This window comes from Mus caroli, unplaced genomic scaffold (genome assembly GCF_978045245.1).
Source record: "Mus caroli unplaced genomic scaffold, Mus_caroli_1 scaffold_13, whole genome shotgun sequence".
Taxonomy (NCBI): Eukaryota; Metazoa; Chordata; class Mammalia; order Rodentia; family Muridae; genus Mus; species Mus caroli.
In genome coordinates this window covers 80022948-80042069 of record NW_028227268.1, presented here as the reverse complement: position 1 = coordinate 80042069, position 19122 = coordinate 80022948, and the positions used below count along the sequence as shown (strand labels likewise).

Genomic DNA, 19122 nt, shown 5'->3' with positions numbered 1-19122 from the left:
GAAAGATCAGGGTATCCTCTAGCCACATTTAGGTTTGCATGATATGGGCTAGGTGTGTTCTGCCATCCTTGGGTGTCTGTTTTAGCTGGGGAAGGCAGGGTCTCCCAGATTCACTGAGCAGCAACTAGAGCACAGAGGACCTGCATTCATATTTTTGGGATGTGAGAGACTGGCACTCTACAAAACAGGTGGTTTCAGAATTTGATCCCTGACTCACAACCAGTTATCATCAAACCAAATGGTAATTCTGAGTGAGTGAGACTTTCCCCCTCTTCAAGCTCACCCCCCCCAACCTAACCCCCTGCACAGCATTGGAGCCTTCTTTCACCCAAGCCTTAAGGCAAGCTAAATTGAAACTCCATGATCTTTGGATGTTCCCTAAACTCAGGACCCCAAGGATACATAGATCAGTCTTTAACATGAAATTCACTCTCAATACGATGCTCAGCTGCTGTCCTCCTAGTTGCAGTGTGGCAAAATAGGATTTATCTCTACTGCTAACCCATCTGCTGGAGGAATTTTCTGTCTTGCCAAAATGTACTGGGTCTGACTCTCATGAAAGTTGTGGGAGTGTCTTGGAGAATAACTTGTAGCTTTCATCTGTCTTACCTTTTGGAAGTGGTGGCTGAGTCTCCTCCCTGTATCAGGCTGTGTCACCTGCTTCTCCTGTGCATGCATCTTGATTCCTTTCACTTTCATCACGGATTTCCCAAGCTTTTTCTCTAACTGTCTTTAGGATGAAGTCTCTTTATCCTTGCTTTTACGCTCTCCTTTACAGACTCACACAGAGACAACCTGTAATCTGCCATCTTACCTGGAAGTCTACAGATCAGCTTTCTATCATCCCTTCCCACTTTCTATTACCACTGGGATGCTGTTTGTATATCATGTGCCATGATAGATGATGAAATGATGTTCAGAGAGATGACATAGCTTGCCCAAAGTCACAAACCCAGACATGTAAAATCCAGCCTCTCTACTTCCCAAACCTCTGCTCTTAACTGTCATAGTCCATCACAGAACATGCAGGACCCTCACTCACAAAGCCATGCTCCCTGCCTACAGTGCTACGTCAACCTGCTGTTTTGGTACCAGTTCTTCTGTGGTTTCTCTGGCTCCACCATGATCGATTATTGGCAGATGATATTCTTCAATCTCTTCTTCACATCCTTGCCACCCATCATCTTTGGAGTCCTCGATAAAGATGTCTCTGCAGAAACACTCCTGGCATTGCCTGAGTTATACAAGAGTGGCCAGAACTCTGAGGTGAGAAACTCCAGAAGGCATGGGAACATACATAGCTTCAGATTCTCTCTGACCTCAGCATGACCTCTGATCTAACTGTTCCCTGCATGTCAGAGAAAGAGAATTGTTCTACAAGTCAAGAAGTCTATTGCTTAGCCACAAATCTGTCACTTACCTCTCCATGACTTTGGGTGACTCTAGCCTGTTTCAAACTTGCTGCTAAGAATGTTAGATAAGACTAGTAAGTATATTTTAATAGCATCGTAATTACATCAAGCGCCATAGCTAAAGTGTGGAGTATATAGGATAAGACCCCCACCCTTCTAGGCTGTGAAATGCAATAATTAAACCTCCAAGACCAGTTACAAGCCCATTTTCTATTCCTCTAACAAAACACCAAGAGCTGGATAATACTACAAAAGATTTTTATTTAGCTCGTAGTTTTGATGCTAAAAGTCTGAGATCAGGCAACTCTGTCTGCTCCGCCTTCCAGGTGAAGGCCTCCTCGGCTCCATCACAGCGTGAAGGTGGCATCGTGGTGGGAGTATATGTGAGAACATGAGATCACATGGTGTGACAGGAAGCTACTGAGATTTGTAGCACAGGATCATATTAACAACGCATTCTCATGGGAACTAACTCACTCTGTAAAACCAGCATTAATCCAGAAAGCACCTTCCTTCAGTGACTGAACCACTTCCCACTAGGCAACATGTCTTAAACAATACCACAATTAGGACCAAGCTTCCAACATGGAAGCCCTTGGGGATATATACTTAAATCATGTCCAAATTATTGCTCCTGGTTTGAAGGGTCTCTATGACTAACAGCTAATTTTCTCCTCATTAGTAAGGCACAGAGTGAATCTTTCTAAAGGAAGGCAGAACTAGACCTCAAGATTATACAGAGTCTAGAACTAGTTTAATCAAATAAACTTCAGAAGGCTTAGGAAATCATCACGTAGGTTTCTATAAAGATCATACTGAAGCTCTGAATGACTTGACATAACCCAAGTAGTGAGACTAGCCCAGGCACAGACAAGGAAGCTACACAGAAGAGATGGGAGCAACACTGGCTGCCTCCAAGGGAGTTTTAAGGAAAGAGCTTCGAAACACCTGAGAGTCTAGTACAAGCCTTGGCACCTAGTATGAAGAAGAGCAAAGCCAAAGGTAGTGTCTTAGAGCCATTGATTATTTTTGTGGACAGTCAAAGAATCGAAATAATCAAACCAAGTCCTAACCCAAAGACAGAGGAGAACAATACAGCAACCCAAGCAGCCAAGATAAAGAAGAAGGGGAGGGGGCATAGCCCATCTCAGGCTCTTCTAATTTTACCCTCCCCAGAGCCATGCTGGATATATAATGTAGTCCTTGAGTATCATACACACACCACCACCACCACCACCACCACCACCACCACCACCACCACCATCATCATCAAGAAGGAGGAAGAGCAGGGACAAGATGAGAAAAATTGTCTCTAAAAGGGTTGATCTCTGACTTTTGGGAACATTGATACTGGTCTATGAATGACCTCTCCATCATACAGACAGCACTTAATTACTTCAAATCAGCAGTACTAGTGACGGAGCTAATGTATGGCATTGACAGTGATGCTGACAGCACTTCCGAGATACCAAAAGCACAGATGCACTTAGTGCCCTTGAACTCCATATTTATGGGAAAAGAAAGCAGCCCTAAGAGAAGTTTCATAATTTCCACAAAGTTACATGTATGAGGCAGAGCTAGAATTTTATTCTTTTGAAGCTAAGACGACAGGTATGCAAAGTATCATATTGTCAAACCCAGCCATATGAGGAAAATGCTTGCAAAGACCAGAGGTTTGCCAGGATGCCAAGTTATTGATGTGTTCTTGCCTGCAGTGCTACAACCTGACAACTTTCTGGGTTTCCATGGCTGATGCATTCTACCAGAGCCTCATCTGTTTCTTTATCCCTTACCTGGTAAGTCATATAGTCTCATCCTAGACATACAAGTCACAGGTGAAACTAGTCTTAGTTATACAAAATCAAGACGAATAGTGTCTTTTATACATACATCATGGCAGAGACTGCAAATTACTAGCTGGGTACATCCAACTCTAAGTGTTTGAGAAGATAGAACAATTTGCACAAAGTTTCATTTCTGATAGCTCTTGAAAAACCAAATATTGTCATTATACTGGGTTATTATCTCTGGGGGGGAAAACAGTTTGGAGTTGGTTCATGGCCTGCTTAGATATGGGATTGTATTGTCAGGGACCATGTTGTTTGACTTCCTCTGCTCTCTCATCTTACTGTGGCAGCCCCTCCTCTGTGCATGCCTGTGCTCTATACTATCACCATAAAATTATAGCATGTCTGTAATTCCCCTGCCTTCTAAAGTGACTACGAAGGTACCCAGCCTCCCAAAGAAGGAGGCATCTTTGAGCAAGATGCATCCTATGCTTCTTAGACTCTATAGTTCCTGCCCTAGAGCTGAAACCATTTATTTTAGGTAAGGTTCCTAATGCTGTGATAAAAACCATGGCCAAAATTAACTTGAAGAAGAAAGAGTTTATTCAGCTTGACAGTTCTACATCACAGTCCATCACTGAGGGAAGTCAGACAGAAACTTGAGGCAGAAACCTAAAGGCATGAACTGAAGCTTCGGCCAAAGAGGAATGCTGTTCACTGGTTTGCTCCTCATTGCTTGATCAGCTTACTTTCTTATAGCACCTACCCAGGAGTAGCACCCTCACACATCAAACATTAATCAAGATAATACCCTACAGACTTGCCTAAAGCTATCTTATTAAGGCCAATCTTATTAAGTCATTTGCTCAATTAAGATTCTCTCTTCCCAGATATGTCTAGGTTCATGTCACTTTCACAAAAACCATCACACTGGCCACTCCTAAACTTGCCCTCTGTCTAGACTATCATTTCCTTTATCATACTTCAGACTCAGTTGATTAACCTCATCTGTGCTCCCAGATTGTCTTAGTTCTCACAGAACTCTCATCCTCTTAAAGTATACTACTGCCTGCCCTGCCTAAAAGACCACAGACTCCTTGAAGGTAGACACACATACCCTGGGCAATTATGCCCTGCCTGGGAAATGCTCAAGAAAGCCTTTGTGCACCATTCCACCATGGTTTTCTGCTTTGACCAAAGCAAACATGTTCCTAAGCAATTAATAGCATCTATTCATTTCTTATGTTTCAGTTCCTTGAATCAACCCCATCTTTTCCCCTCTCTCTTCACCATGTTCCTTCCCCTCCTTTGACTCCTGGCTTCACTGTATTTAATGCATAGCCATAAATCTGTGCATTCCCTGATATGCCTCCTTGACATTGCCTGTTTTTTCTTCCTCCTCAGACCTACCGAGGTTCAGACATAGATGTCTTTACTTTTGGAACACCAATCAACACCATCTCCCTCACCACCATCCTCTTGCACCAGGCAATGGAAATGAAGACGTGGGTAAGGACCCCACAGGCCATTTAGCTTAAAACTCATAGTCTTGCTCATTGACTGCACTCAGATTTCTGAGTTCTTTTTACTATATATAGTTGTTCTGGCTCAATAAATTGATTAGTTTCTCACTGTGCCCTTGTACAGCAGTGAAACTGGCCTTGTTGGCCTCAGTATCCAACCATGCTGACAACACTAACAAACAAACATAAAGCAATGAGAGAGTTGCAAAACCAGAGAGATACTGATGAAAAATTCAGGAGCACCGCAGAGCCAGGAAAGGCTACCTGGAGTACAGCTGAGGCTGTGTGCGCAGGACTATTGCCCATTTAACTTATTTACCACATAGCAAGCATTTGCAAATATCATATTTCAGTATCTTAAATCATAAAAGACAGGGTGACGAGGTGATTTAATCAGTAAGGTGAGGGCTTGAGTTTGTTACCCAGTACCCACATTAAAGCCAGATATGGCAGTGTGTACCTGTAATCCCAGTGCCAGAAAAAAATGGAGATAGGAAGATCTTTGTAGCAGATGATTGGCTAGCCAGTCTAACAGAATCAGTGATCCCCATGTTCAACAAAAGACCCTGTCGCAAAAGAAAAGATGGAGTTTGAGGAAAACAGACACTAAAATCAACCTCTAGATTATAGATAGATAAGTAGATAGATAGATGATAGATAGATAGATAGATAGATAGATAGATAGATAGATAGATAGATAGATAGATAGATATGTGTGTGTGTGAGAGAGAGAGAGAGAGCACTCTCACTGAGTTTCCCTAATTAATAATTCTAAAGGGCTCAAATCATATGCCCAGTATTAATCAGCATGATTCACATAAATTACCTCATTTAAATTCACTATGCTCTTGGTGTTAGACTCTTTTTTATATTGCCATTTTACAGATTTAGGAATAGCTATAACAAGTTAAGAAACTGGCTCCATGCCGCTCAAAGGAGAAGTGAATTTTCAGCCCTGGTGCTCTGATCCTTGTCCTTTTAGCCCCTTTGCTAACGATATAGACATAAGATTTAGTGGCATGTGGAGATCACAGTGGAAAGAGATCTACCCATATTCACGTAGAAATGAGTGCTTCTGAAAGCACATGTACTAAAAACTCTTAAAGGTTACTAAGCAGGCTCAATGCATGCCTACATCATACAATGAGACTTTTCCCTCCCTTACCACCATCACAGGCTATATAAGAGGCACCAAGAAAACCTCTGGGTCTAAGTGGTCTCATTATGGAAATCTTGCTCTCTAATGTGTGCCAGTGACCACAGAAAAAGTGATAAGCCTAGCTGTGCCTCTTTTGGTGTAAGTTCATGGTAGTTTTGTACATGAGCCATCAGTACCAGAAAAGGCAACAGCACAATGGAGGAGAGATCAGGTACAGAATGCTTTCTAAGAGGCAGGACACAGATATGCCAGAAGGGAGTCTGGATCTTTTGTAGTATGGAAATCTAGAGCTTCATTTATTGCTAATCCAGTTATGTCTACTCTACAAAATAAGCTATGGAAACTATGGTATTGACGAGCTCCTGGGGTATAGTTACATCAGAAACAGTGAGTGGAGGATGTAAGTGTCAAAGACAGGACTTTGATATTAGGAACTGAGCCCAGCTCGGGAAACTTTAAAACTGCCCAAAATGAAAAAGTAGTGTTGAAATCGAAGGTACAATCTGTGGAACCTGTTCTAGATCAGACAGCATGGGAAAAGAAAGAAAAGAAGGGAGTGGGAAAGAGAGAGAGAGAGGTACCAAATTGGGAAGTAAAATTGAAAAGGCATCTAGAACAACTCACAAGTAATAAGTTATGAAAAGGAAAGGTGGTTGGAAAACAATGGCTCAGTGTCCACCCCAAGAGAATCAGAGAATCGTGAGGTGATGAGAAGGCAGAAGCAATATTTGAAGAACTAAACATTCAGAATTAAAATTAGTCAAAATAGATCTGACTATACCACTTACATATAAATAGTAAAACTGTATAAGACCAAAAAAGACACGGAGATGGTCTCAAAAATCTGCTAGTGATTAGGGGCCGTTCCAATGTAATTCCTACTGGAGCTTGCCCAGAGAACCAGTTCTTAGGGAAACCAAAGCAAAAGCTGCTCAAAAACAGAGGCTTAATTCTAATCAAAGACCTGAGGGGAAGTAACTGAAGTAGCTCTGTGTGTGCATAGCCCATTAATGGATATAATTTTTTTTTGATTTTTAATATTTTTATTACATATTTTCCTCAATTACATTACCAATGCTATCCCAAAAGTCCCCCATAGCACCCCCCCACTTCCCTACCCACCCATTCCCATTCTTTTGGCCCTGGCATTCCCCTATATTGGGGCATATAAAGTTTGCAAGTCCAATGGGCCTCTCTTTCCATTGATGGCCGACTAGACCATCTTTCGATACATATGCAGCTAGAGACAAGAGCTCCGGGGTTCTGGTTAGTACATCATGTTGTTCCAACAATAGGGTTGCAGATCCCTTTAGCTCCTTGGGTACTTTCTCTAGCTTCTCCATTGGGAGCCCTGTGATACATCCAATAGCTGACTGTGAACATCCACTCCTGTGTTTGCTAGGCCCCTAATGGATATAATTAATCTTTATTTATTTTACTTTTTGAAATTAATGGCATTTTCAAATAAACTATGAAGTTTATTATTCACTTAAAGAAAAGAATGTATTTAATTTGTCAAGAATTCTCAAAAAACAATAGGTAAGTTATTTAGCAAAGAAAATAGATATATTTAACTTAACTGTGCTTTTTTTACATAGGAATCCTTACTTTTTAGTATGCTTAACTTCAACTTAATCACTAAATAGCACATGAAGTAAAAAAGAAAATCATGATGAATAACCTCTTTCTGAGTGATTAAAAAACCATGACATAAGGTTTTCTTTAAGAGGATGGTTACTGGTAGGTCAAAAAAATCAGTATGAGGATAAATGTGAGTTCCACAGAACTCCAGTGAAACTACACTTGCGCAAAGCTGACAGGGTAGGAGATACACAAAAGCCAAGTAGGAATAAAGATTAGGAGGAGGAGGAAGAGGAGGAAGATGAAGATTAATGGTGTTCAAGCTTAAAGGTTACTAAAATATGCTCAAGATCAACTCAACAAATAAAAACAAACGAAATCTTATCCCCCAAAACCCCAACTCCAGAGGATTATAAAGTGAGTTTGACCAAACAACATACCATTTCTAGATTTTCATGGACTAAAAAAATAAGAAAAGAGATTTGTCTTAGACTACTTATGCTATTATAACAAAATATCTGCTTACAAACAAAATTTGTAAACAGTAGGACTTTGGGGTATCTGGAAGGCTGGAAGTCCAAGATGAAGGCACAGAAAACTAGCATTAAGGACAGTAAATTGAGAGGGACTACTGTCTAACTCCTCCATTCCCAGATGACTTACTTTCGGGGACGGAGCCAAAACTAGATGCTGCATTCTTATATATAATGGCAGAATGTTCTCCCTCCAGCCTCTTTTATAAATCCATTCTTTGCCCAGAACCCTTGTAACTCATTCGCTTCCCCCAAAACATCCTACCTCCTCTGGTCACACGTAGTGCCTTAGGTGCCACCTTAAGAGCCTTGAAGGAACACCTTCATTCAAATGACAGTTCTATTTATTCCATGGCTAGAGTGATTCGGAAGCCACATGACCATAGGCAGTCCAAGGATAAAAAATGTCATGCAACTTAAGCCTTCTGTTCTGGTAAAACTCAGCAGTGTATTAAAGGTGAAGAAGTACAACTTTCTTATCCTATTAGCAGACTATGAACTGATAAGAGCCCGTGGAGCAGTAGTTCTCAGCCTGTGCGGCGTGACTCCTTTGGAGGTCGAATGACCCTTTCACAGGAGTCACCTAAGACCCCTGGAAAACACAGATATTTACATCATGATTCATAACAGTAGCAAAATTATAGGTATGAAGTAGCAACTAAAATAATTTTATGATTGGGGTTGGGGGGCTCACCACAATGTAAGAAACTGTATTCAAGGGTCACAGCATTAGGAAGGTTGAGAAATACTGCTCTAGAGGGTGATTATTAGGACAATCAAAAGAGTTTAAAGTACCCAGAGTCTATGAAAGAATGTCACTCCTAAATATGCACCCTACAAATAACAGTAATAAACAAATAATCTTACATGTGGGTAAGGAAACATATAAAAATATTTGCTACAGCATTGTTTTTAATTTTATATATGTATATTGTGTGTATATATACACATTTGTGTGTGTGTATATACACATACATGCATACATACATACATACATACATACATACAAAAAGCATAATGTATAGCAACAGTAAAATTCCCAGTGGTAAGTTTGTACAGTCAAACACATGTAGCCCCATCTAAGCAATAGTTAAGCTTGCATCTCTGTTTCTGTTTTATTCTATGGTGGTGCCAACACTGCACATGTGGGTTAAAAGCTGTATTTCAAATGTTGAACTTAGATCTTTTCCTGAGCTGGCAATATGTGTGAGGGATTCTCCCAAGGCAGCTACAGAGCTACGCCAGCAGACTCCAAGGCTCCACTCAGCCTTGTAATCACAATGACAACCCATTCTCTGGGCTCCACTGCTAGGCTGGGGTGCTCAGAGGGTCAGGTATAGTCAGAAGCATTTGTAACATGCACCATTTTCTACTTACAACAGGTTTACAAGGCTTAACTCTGTCGTGAGGCAAGCAGCTTCTATAGTTAAAATGAACTAGCTAGAAATATAACATCTGTGTACCATGGGGCTCTCAAGTAGATGTTGAGTGAAAGAAAAATGCAGAGTTATTTTAAGTCTGCCTGGGGCTCATAACAAATGTTGTAGATAATGGAGCTTAAACAGGAAAAAAAAGTTATGTATTACCATTCTTGAGGTTAAAAGTCCAAAGTCAGCATCCTGGCCCAGGAATTATCTGGGGGAAAGTCTTCATCCCAGGTTGTAGACAGCTGCCTTTTTTTACACATCTCTGGAAGAAAAATGAAGAGAGGCATCTTTTCTTTTGTGTCTCTTCTCAGCCCATTAATGGGGGGAGGTCCTAAAATACCTCTAAAAGCCTCATATTCAAATACTATCAATTGAGAACTAGAGCTTCATTATATAGATTGGGAAGTAGGCTTAAAAATGATGAACACTGAAATTTAAGCTCAGGAATAAAGACAGACAGGCCATTTACCAAGAGATATGTTGTTACCTTAATTTTATCTACTAAGATATGCTTGAAATGTTCATCTCAAATTCTACTGTCTAGGATGTTCTTAGCCATTACATTTTTTTTGGACAGAATTTTTCAAGTGGAGTCAGTTTTCAAAACCCAGCTAGGCAGAGCTTGCTCCAGTATCTGCTCATTTTGTGAATGTTTGATATGTGTATGCTCTTCAAAATGGTTTAAAACAAAGGTTAACTAAGCTGTGTGCATTTTGCTGCTCCACAACCTAACTTTATAACCTCCAACAGCATCTTCTTTGTCCCCTGCACAGACTGTCCTCCATGGCCTTGTCCTCCTCGGCAGCTTCTTGATGTACTTCGTGGTTTCCCTAATATACAACGCCACTTGTGTCACCTGCAACAGCCCCACCAATCCCTACTGGGTGATGGAAAGGCAGCTCTCAGACCCCATGTTCTACCTCATCTGCCTCCTCACACCAGTTGTGGCTCTTCTACCAAGGTTTGAGCTCTTGGGCAATTTCCTTTAAAATCCCCAGTCTCCCCTAAGTTCACATACTGCAAATGTATTAGATTTTGTGAAGAAATCCCTGGCAAGATCAACTTAAGGACAGAGGGCCTTTTTTTCAGCTCACAGTTTGACAATTGTCTATCATGGAGCCTGTCACATGGCTCCCATGCTCAGAAAGTGGAGAGACGGGACTATTGGTCCTGTCTTATATCCTCTGCACAGCCCAGAACCCCAGCCCACAGTAAAGGTGTTTCTTTCCTCCTCTGCTAAACCTTTCTAGAAACTCACACAGAGATATACCCAGATGTATGTTTCCATAAAGCTTCTAAATCAGTCAAGGTGACTGGGGCCTTGAGATTGTTGTGCAGAGGCGAGGTGCTAGGATAAAGGAACAATAAGCCAGAGGGTAAATAACATGGACTCAGTTCCCAGGTCAGTCATAGAGAAGCAAAATGGCCTCCGCTGTGACATATGGAATGTGGGAGTGATCATTTTACCTCCCTGGCTTATAAATTCTGTTTTGTGGTAAGGGAGCATTTCTTTCAAGCTCTCTAATCTTTTTCTATTAGTGGGGGAGTCTTGCACTTCAGTGCCTAGAGGAAAGGCAACAGAACAGCAAGCCACATGCAATGCACACAAGGAGGCAACGAACTTCCTGTCATTCCAGGGAAGAACTGTGAATCAGAACTTCAGATTTCTCTCAGAAATTTTAATTTTTTCATGAAGTAGCCAATTTTTATCATTGCTTAAGTTTAAAACACACATGTCACATTTTTAAAGGCTCTGTCTTCCTGATAAATCATTCATAGTCACAAAGCATTTCCTGAGGCTTCCCACCTAAAAACTTCTGCTTTCACGTCTTCAAAGAAAATACCAGCAATAATGGTGGTTCTCTGTGGTGCTCATGTTGGATACGCACTGTATAGCCTCAAAGCTAGGAAGAAATTCGTAAGCCCAGTGTTCTTCATTAGAAAAATGATTGGAGCCAGAGTCTTACTAGGCTGCAGCAGCAGCTTAAGAAAGGCCACTGAAACATGTGCATGGACTTTTGACACACATGGAGAGAACAGATGGGCCTCAGGGTGATGGCTTGCTGAACAGATGAGGGATGAGTTAGGGAAATGTTACCAAGTATGTACTTGCTACTGACCATGTTATACAGGCCAAAGCTTTGCTCATATTAGCACCACAACGTTGAATTCCCATTTAATTCTATTTACTAAGGTCAAAGGGATTTCTTCAGATAATGAAGGGATTATTTTAATAGTTATAAGCACTGCTGACTTACAAGTTTGGCGTGATTCTTGTTTGTTTATATAAACCCACATGACAGAATGTTTGCTGTAGAAAACTGTTCCTGGCTTAAAGTTGAAAGTCATATTACTCATAATGGGGATTGATCTTCCTCACCAATCTTATGATAATAGGCCACTAACCTTAGGCTAGGTAATCCACCCAGGTCAAAAGAACATGACAAATTCCCTTCAACTAGAGCATAGATGTATACAAACTATTTTACAAATTTAAAAGCAAAATAACATACCAAGCTTAAACCCTAATATATCCTCTTGATCCTTTTAATTGCCCTCTGCCCTTGACTTTTTTTTTGCAAGTTGTATTTATGTATTTAGGGATATACGTGTGTGTGTGTGTGTGTGTGTCTTTGTATATATAAAAAATGAGGCCATGAACTTGAAAGAGAACAAGGAAGATTATATGGGATGGTTTGAGGGAGGAAGGAGATGGGAAATTATATACTCTCAAAAAATAAAAGAAATAATTCTGACCTAGAAAATAGGTCAGGTAGGCTGCAGAGGTGACTCAACATGACCTATGCTTGGAATGTCTTCCAACTTCTCTTGCTTTCCTTTACAACTCACAGCCTAGATAAAGTGAGTGGCAAGCCTTCATCCCAGGCTCTCTGGTCTCCTAGTTTTATAGGTGTTCCATACATACAAAAACCACTGTTCTGAACTGAAAAATCTTATGCAGATGCCTCCAACACGGGCCTCTCATTGATTTCAGCTGCATTTCTCTAACTCATTCATCAACTGCACACAGTCTAACAAAAACAGAGAGCACCTATTACTTTCCTCGAGGTTCACCCTCCAAAGCCAGCCTCTTTAGAGTTCCTTTCAGCAAATGCCAGGGCCCAGATTGCCCTCTAGCAATTATCCTTGGCATCCCTTGGGGCTGCATAACCATACACAGCAACAAGTCAACCTTTATACCTGCGGGATCTTTCTCAGATACATCTGCAATTTTCATTTCTACTGCTGCCATCATAAACAGTCTACTACCCTAACATCCCAAATTATACAATTTGTCTCCTCTTGGGACTTTTCTCACTATCTATTATTAATGTATCAAAGTCTGGTCTAGTCATGCATTTGTCAGTCACAAAAGCATCCTTGGGCCTTTATAATAAAACACAAAATGCAAACCACGGCCCACAGCCCTTGACTGCTCTAGTCATTGTCTCCCCATCTAGGATCTAACTGTCATTTTCAAACTTCAGCTAGTTTGCCTTGGTGTCTCAAACCCCACCCCACCCCTGAGCTTGACTGTACAAAAACCTCAGTCCTCCACCCAAATGCTTCCTGGAGGATGGTCTTCAGATAAGACCAAGTATTTAGGCCTTCTCTCTCTCTCAGAAACTAGACTCTTATGTAACAAAAAATAGTTCTCTCTTGTCCAAAGCTTAATCCTATAGGACCTGACTGCTGTGAGAACTTCTAACACATATTTGTTGACTGGAGGGTGGAAGAGAAAGGCAGTGTCCTGTGGGAGAGATTTAGACTAAGGACACTTCAGTGGACAGACAAGAAATCCAATCTTTCCTGAAGCATATACTTGCCCCCCTATTTATTCTCTGGTGAGATCTATAGTCTTGAGAAGACCCTCAGCCCCTATGGGTTCACCAAGCGACTTTGAAATACAATAGAATAATGAAAGACTCTCTCTTAAGAGGCTTTCAAATTAACATTCTAAATGTCCTCCAGGCCAGGTGGGCTGCTTCTTAGATAATACTTAGAAAGGGGGTGTGGGTGGCCTATGACACAAGATAACACATACTTAACATTCTCACCCTTCCACTTGGATAAATCTGGATCCAGGATTTAGAGTCTCCCACAGGCTGCATATAGCTGGGCAGGAAGAAGACAAGTCAGGGTGAGCTACAGAGGTCTCAGACCTTTTCAAGAGACCTTGGCACTTTCTCCTCAGCACCTAGGGGTGTCAGTTTCCTTACTGGGCAAAGACTAATTATATAAATAAAGTTCCATAAAAAAAATACTGTTGTATGTACAGTAAACTAGAGACTAGCCTGTAGATCTAGAGTACTTGAGTCTGACCATAACTTGACATCAGACAAACTGCTAGATTAGTTTCCACATCGTGTGTACAAAAGGAAGAATAGTTATGCATTGTACAGACTAAGAAATGAAAACCACAGCATCAGACAATTTCATTATAGTACAAACGTCACAAAATACACTCACATAAAGTTGGGAATATTCCCAGGTGATGGAAGCATGTGTGTCCTCATGTTCCTCGACTGTACCAAGCACACGAATTTTTTGAGAGAATTGTGTCAGTACTCAGCAAAGCGCTTCGAGCAGTCCTGGCACAGAATAAGCATTGACTGTTATGTGTTGTTGGTGCTATCCTGTTTCTTCTGCTCCACCAGAGGCAGCCACCTTTAGCTTTGAGAGGGGTCACTCAGAGTCCAATAAAGATGATCTGTGCAGAGTTAAATTCCAATATCCCTTTCAACGATGATTTCAAGAAGTCAACAACTGTTAAGGAAAGCATCAGTTCAGGACCCCCAAGACCAAGTTCTCAGCACAAAGGAGATTTGTTTGCCCCAGAGGGACAGGGGCATGGAATAAGAAACAAAGACAGAAAATGGAGGATGTGGAAAAGGGGAAAGGAACAAGGGAGGGGGACAAAGGACTGCCTCTGGATAGAAAGGAGACAGGCTTGGTCCATAGGAAAATGGGTAGTTTATAAACATACAAGGGGAAATTCCATGTTAGGGTGGGCTATTTCATTTTACTTGGGCATGTTAATTAGATGAGCTGAAGGAATCTTTTGGTTGCTAGACTTCAATACTTTGATAGCTGGACCTTGGTAATCAGCCTTGGAAGGAGGAAGTGGACAAATAAAAGAACAGACCTTGATGTTTGACTTCAGGAAAGTAATTTAATGGGTTTTAGCAAGGCAGAGGGAATGTGGGAGAAGGGCAAGGCCTGCCAGAGCCATGCTCACCATACTCTAGCTGACCAGAATCCCTTGGTAAGGCTCCAAAAATCACTAAAGGGAAGGAACACTCTGGACTCGGATAGTATGCAAAGATGAAGAGCATTTATTCTGCAGAAATTATCAGCATCCGGGCTCAGCCATTCTCTAAAATGGTGACCCCCAAACAAAGGTGGGCAGACCTTCTTATAGGGAACTAGGGGAACTCTCTAGAAGGATTAGGTAATCTCGAATGTGATTAGTTGGGGGCGAAGCAGTGACAGTATAACTTGATTGGCTACTATGTTAGCTCTTCTGTATTTAGAGAGTAAGTTAGTTAATCTAATATTGTATTGGCAGGTGCTGGGGAGGTCACAGGGGTCAGCTTCTGATTGGCTTGTGCTACGTGGTCAGTAGTCTGCATTCCTATGTCATGAATGTTTAACTATAGGATGAGATAGGACTGCCCAACACAGATGATCCATCCTTGGATAAGATATTTTCCCATTTCTGTGACTATCCGGAGGCTATTCTTTAGGAAGGAATTTTATGACCTTATTTTGGATTTTATGATCTGTTTCTGGAGCTGGTGTCTTTTGGCCTACTTTTTTAGGACTTATGGTCTGTTCCTAGAGCTGGTACCTTATGGCCTTCTTTTTCAAAATCAGGCCTGGTCCTTAAGTAGAGACAAATGGGATTTATGTTGTCCTTTTACCTTTAACAACAATTCAAATCCTGCTCCTTTTCCCCCCTTTACTTCCTACTAGGTATTTTCTCCTATCTCTACAAGGGACATACGGGAAGTCTCTAATCTCAAAAGCTCAGAAAATTGACAAGCTGCCCATAGACAAAAGAAACCTTGAAATCCAGAACTGGAGAAGCAAACAGAGGCCTGCCCCTGCCTCTGCTTCTGCTTCTGCCTCAGCTCCTGCTACTGGCACTGTCCACACTAGGCCCCCATGCCATCCAGTACCACCTGAAGCACAGCAGGACTTCGGGGCCAGTACCTCAAAGAGCTCTAACCCTCCCAGACAGAAGCATGTGGAAGATCGGGTTCTCCAGGATCCGAGATGCAGCAGAGAGCATTCCAGGGATGACACATGCTCTGTAGATACCTTGGCTAAACTTTCTTCTGGGGAATGCCTTCTGGATCCAAACAGGACAGTGGCTCCTACAGCCTACTCCAGGGGTCAAAAGGACGTATCTCGACACTCAAGCAAAAGCAGCCATCGCAGATCTCAGAGTTCACTGACCATATGAGGGACTACAGAAATCAGAAATGGATACAAACTCAGAAGAGACCATCCAATCATGAGCAAGTGACCCAGTCCCCTTTCCTCTCTGTAGAGGAATGACTGACAGTTTTATCAATTCTCCTCACCAGGGTTGACTGCCTTCAGGAAATGCTGGCCCCAAAGGATTTGAGGAAAACTTGACTGTCAGGCTAGCTGACTCTGGCTTTATTTCTGCTGCCAGGAAGCACACTTTGAAAACGCTAGTCTGGATACAGAGATGTTTTTGTTGCATTGTGTTCTTATAGCCTTTGCACATCCTTATGTTCTTCTAAGTAATGCCTATGACCCAATGCAACTAGGCAATAAGTATCCATGATTCCAACCAGTATTATAGACCTTGGGGATGTATCAGAATGTGGAAGTTACTAGGTCTGTCAAACCATCACTTCACCCCAAGATCTCCAGTTTTAGATGAGACCTGCACATAAGAGGACTTCATCTCAAGATCACTGCAACACCATCTCTTCCATTCACAGAGTTGAGTCTGCTCTTTTCATCTAATCCATTAGTTCTCAACCTTCCTAATGCTGTAACCCTTTAATACAGTTCCTCATGTTCTGGTGACCCCTCCCCCAACTATAAAATTATTTTGTGGCTACTTCATAACTGTAATTTTGCTACTGTTATGAATCATAAGGTAAAATATCTGGTATGCAACCCACAGGTTGAGAACTACTGCTCTAAGCCAAAGATGAAAATGGGATTTACATGCAGAACAAAAGATACTGCCAAAGGCTATGGGGTTACAACTCAATATTTAAGTAGCAGGAAGAAAACACATACTAAAGGTTTTCCACTAATGGACCACATGTCCCACCATCTAAGGAATATTCCAAAAAGACATGGCATTCTCCTCATCAAACTACTTATTTATTTCGAAATAAAATTACCCATCCTCATTCAACACTTCCAATGGGAAAATTCAGAGATGGGATCTTAACACAGCTTCACTCAGGAAGAGACTCACATGACAGAGCAACTCTGAATGCAAAGTGACATCTTCAAGAATGCCATGGCCATTGCTGACCCATGATTCAGCTAAGTTAAGCAGTCATAAGGAAAGAATTACATGTACTTCATATCCCTATAAATTGTAAATGCTAAAAATGTTAAAGAACTCAAAGTATTTCTCTAAAAGGCTGTCAAGAGAATCTAGGTCTGCTATGACTTATTCCAAGTCCTCAGAGTTAAGTCAAGGAGTGTTCTTTGCCCCAGTCTCCCTAAGACAGTGCCTATACATTGGACAAAAAGTCCAAGGAAAGTCAAACCAGTGCATTAAACATTTATACCCAAGTCCTCATGGTATGAGTTGACCTGTCACTTAAGTCATTTCTCAACAATGGCACTCACAAAGAGCTCCACAATCAAGATGGCAAATGGAAAAGTAATCTGACTTCCTATCCATCCTGGTGAAAAATTCAAACCAGAGAAGTCATTTGGAGGGCCATCCTAAAGCTCTACTGTATAATGACGCCAGCAGGAGCCAGAAAGGGAAGGGCAGTGGGACTTGAGAATCCTACAGAAAAATTGATCCAGTCATACAAGAGGTAGGGGGATAGGGGATGAGTAATCCTATCAATCGGGTATAAGTTGTTTCAAGAGAGAAGATTCTCCAGAACTTGGATCTCACCCCATTCCAAGCCCAACCCCAACCCTACTTTCCCCATGAGACTCCCTGCCTGCTGCCAGTACTCAGAAATCCCAGCAGTATATTCTAAAAATAAATAAATAAACAAATAAATAAATAACAGAGCATTGACTCCAATAGATTAGAGTTTAAGTGTTTCCTCTTTCCCTGAAGTCTTTAAAGGACCTTGAAGCAGGTCACCATGCTTGCAAATTAAGTTTCAGCAGCTCTACCTCCTGGCAGAAGGACTGAGTCCAAATCACATGCAGTGCACGTTGAATCCTACAGATTCTTCTTTCAGAAGCATGGGCAGTCTGCAGTAGTAACAGACAGAGTCTCGCCCCAGAAGGAAAAGAGGGGATAGGGAAAGCAAAAGATTATGCAACACCCCCCCCCAGCCTTTCCCGAAGCCCGTGCTCTGCCCAGCACTCAGATGCTGCTCTTTTCTTGCTTACCAACCAACTCCATTTGCCTGTGATGGCCCCATTTTTACAGTTTCCCACATGCTGGGGAGCCTAGGCCAAGCTGGTCACAAGTGGTCACTTACTCTTGCCATTCTTCATGAACCAAACCAACTGTGTGACTGTCTGATGTGCCACTTCACTCAGAGGGAAGCTCTAACATTCCCTCTGTAATGTAATGCTAGTGACTGTATGTAGTACATGTTATATGTGTATAATCTTTTTACTGATAGACTGGAAACATGTCATCATTTTTTAGAAAGAAAAATAAACTTGGTTTTTCCATAGATCCCTACCAATCTGAAATCTTATTATTCTACCTATACATTATCATTACTATTATCATGAATATTTATTCATTTGTCCTTCTTTGCATTCAATTATGTATCTATCCAAGAAACTTTAGTAAGTCTCTACTAGATAATTTTCAGTGTAGCTTGGGCCTGCCATCACTTGTACCTACCTTCCCAGGTTTCAGGGCGTTAGGAATACTTGGCCCAGTGTGAGAGTGGAGCACAAACTACATCTCTGGGCTACAAGAATTGAAAGCAGCACATGCAACATTCATTCAGGAAATCTAATGCAACAACTTTTTCTCTTGTGAACCTAGCACACACCCAAAACCTAGGCTGACTTGGGCTTTTTCATCCATTGTCAATGTGACTGCTTACAGCACAAACATGAGGGTATGCGCTCAAATCCTTAGTGCCTACCTAAAAATCTATATGTAGGGTGATGCACTTGTAACCCTAGTACTTGACAAAGGTGTGAGGTGGGCAGAAAGGGGAGACTCTCTGGGATTAGGTGAGTGTGAACCTAAGTTTAGGGAGAGCACTTGTTTCAAGGCAAAGAATGGTAGAAGATGGATATCCAATCTTCTCTGTCTTCCATGTGCAGAAATACCACACATCAAACACATGCACACCACATGCATCGGGCAGGGGGCGGGGGGGAGGGGGGGAGAGAGAGAGAGAGAGAGAGAGAGAGAGAGAGAGAGAGCAAGCGCAAAGGGATCATTGTGACTAGAACTCAGACAATGGCCTGGGATTATGTTGTCCTAATAACTGTATTGGGTTACTTTAGTGTGTGCTAGACTCTGTGCATCACT

General features: G+C 41.6%; 1 protein-coding gene across 1 annotated transcript in view; it reads left to right on the top strand.

The window, feature by feature from the left end:
• Nucleotides 1-18100, top strand: part of Atp10b (ATPase phospholipid transporting 10B (putative)) — a 112090-nt gene extending 93990 nt beyond the window's left edge. The window contains exons 17-21 of the mRNA XM_085829021.1: nucleotides 1066-1266; nucleotides 3128-3208; nucleotides 4604-4708; nucleotides 10196-10383; nucleotides 15399-18100. Of these exons, the coding sequence (XP_085685147.1) occupies nucleotides 1066-1266; nucleotides 3128-3208; nucleotides 4604-4708; nucleotides 10196-10383; nucleotides 15399-15891 (1068 nt within the window). The 3' untranslated portion in view covers nucleotides 15892-18100. The remainder of the gene's footprint in view (nucleotides 1-1065; nucleotides 1267-3127; nucleotides 3209-4603; nucleotides 4709-10195; nucleotides 10384-15398) is intronic.
• The last annotated feature ends 1022 nt before the right edge of the window (nucleotides 18101-19122 follow it).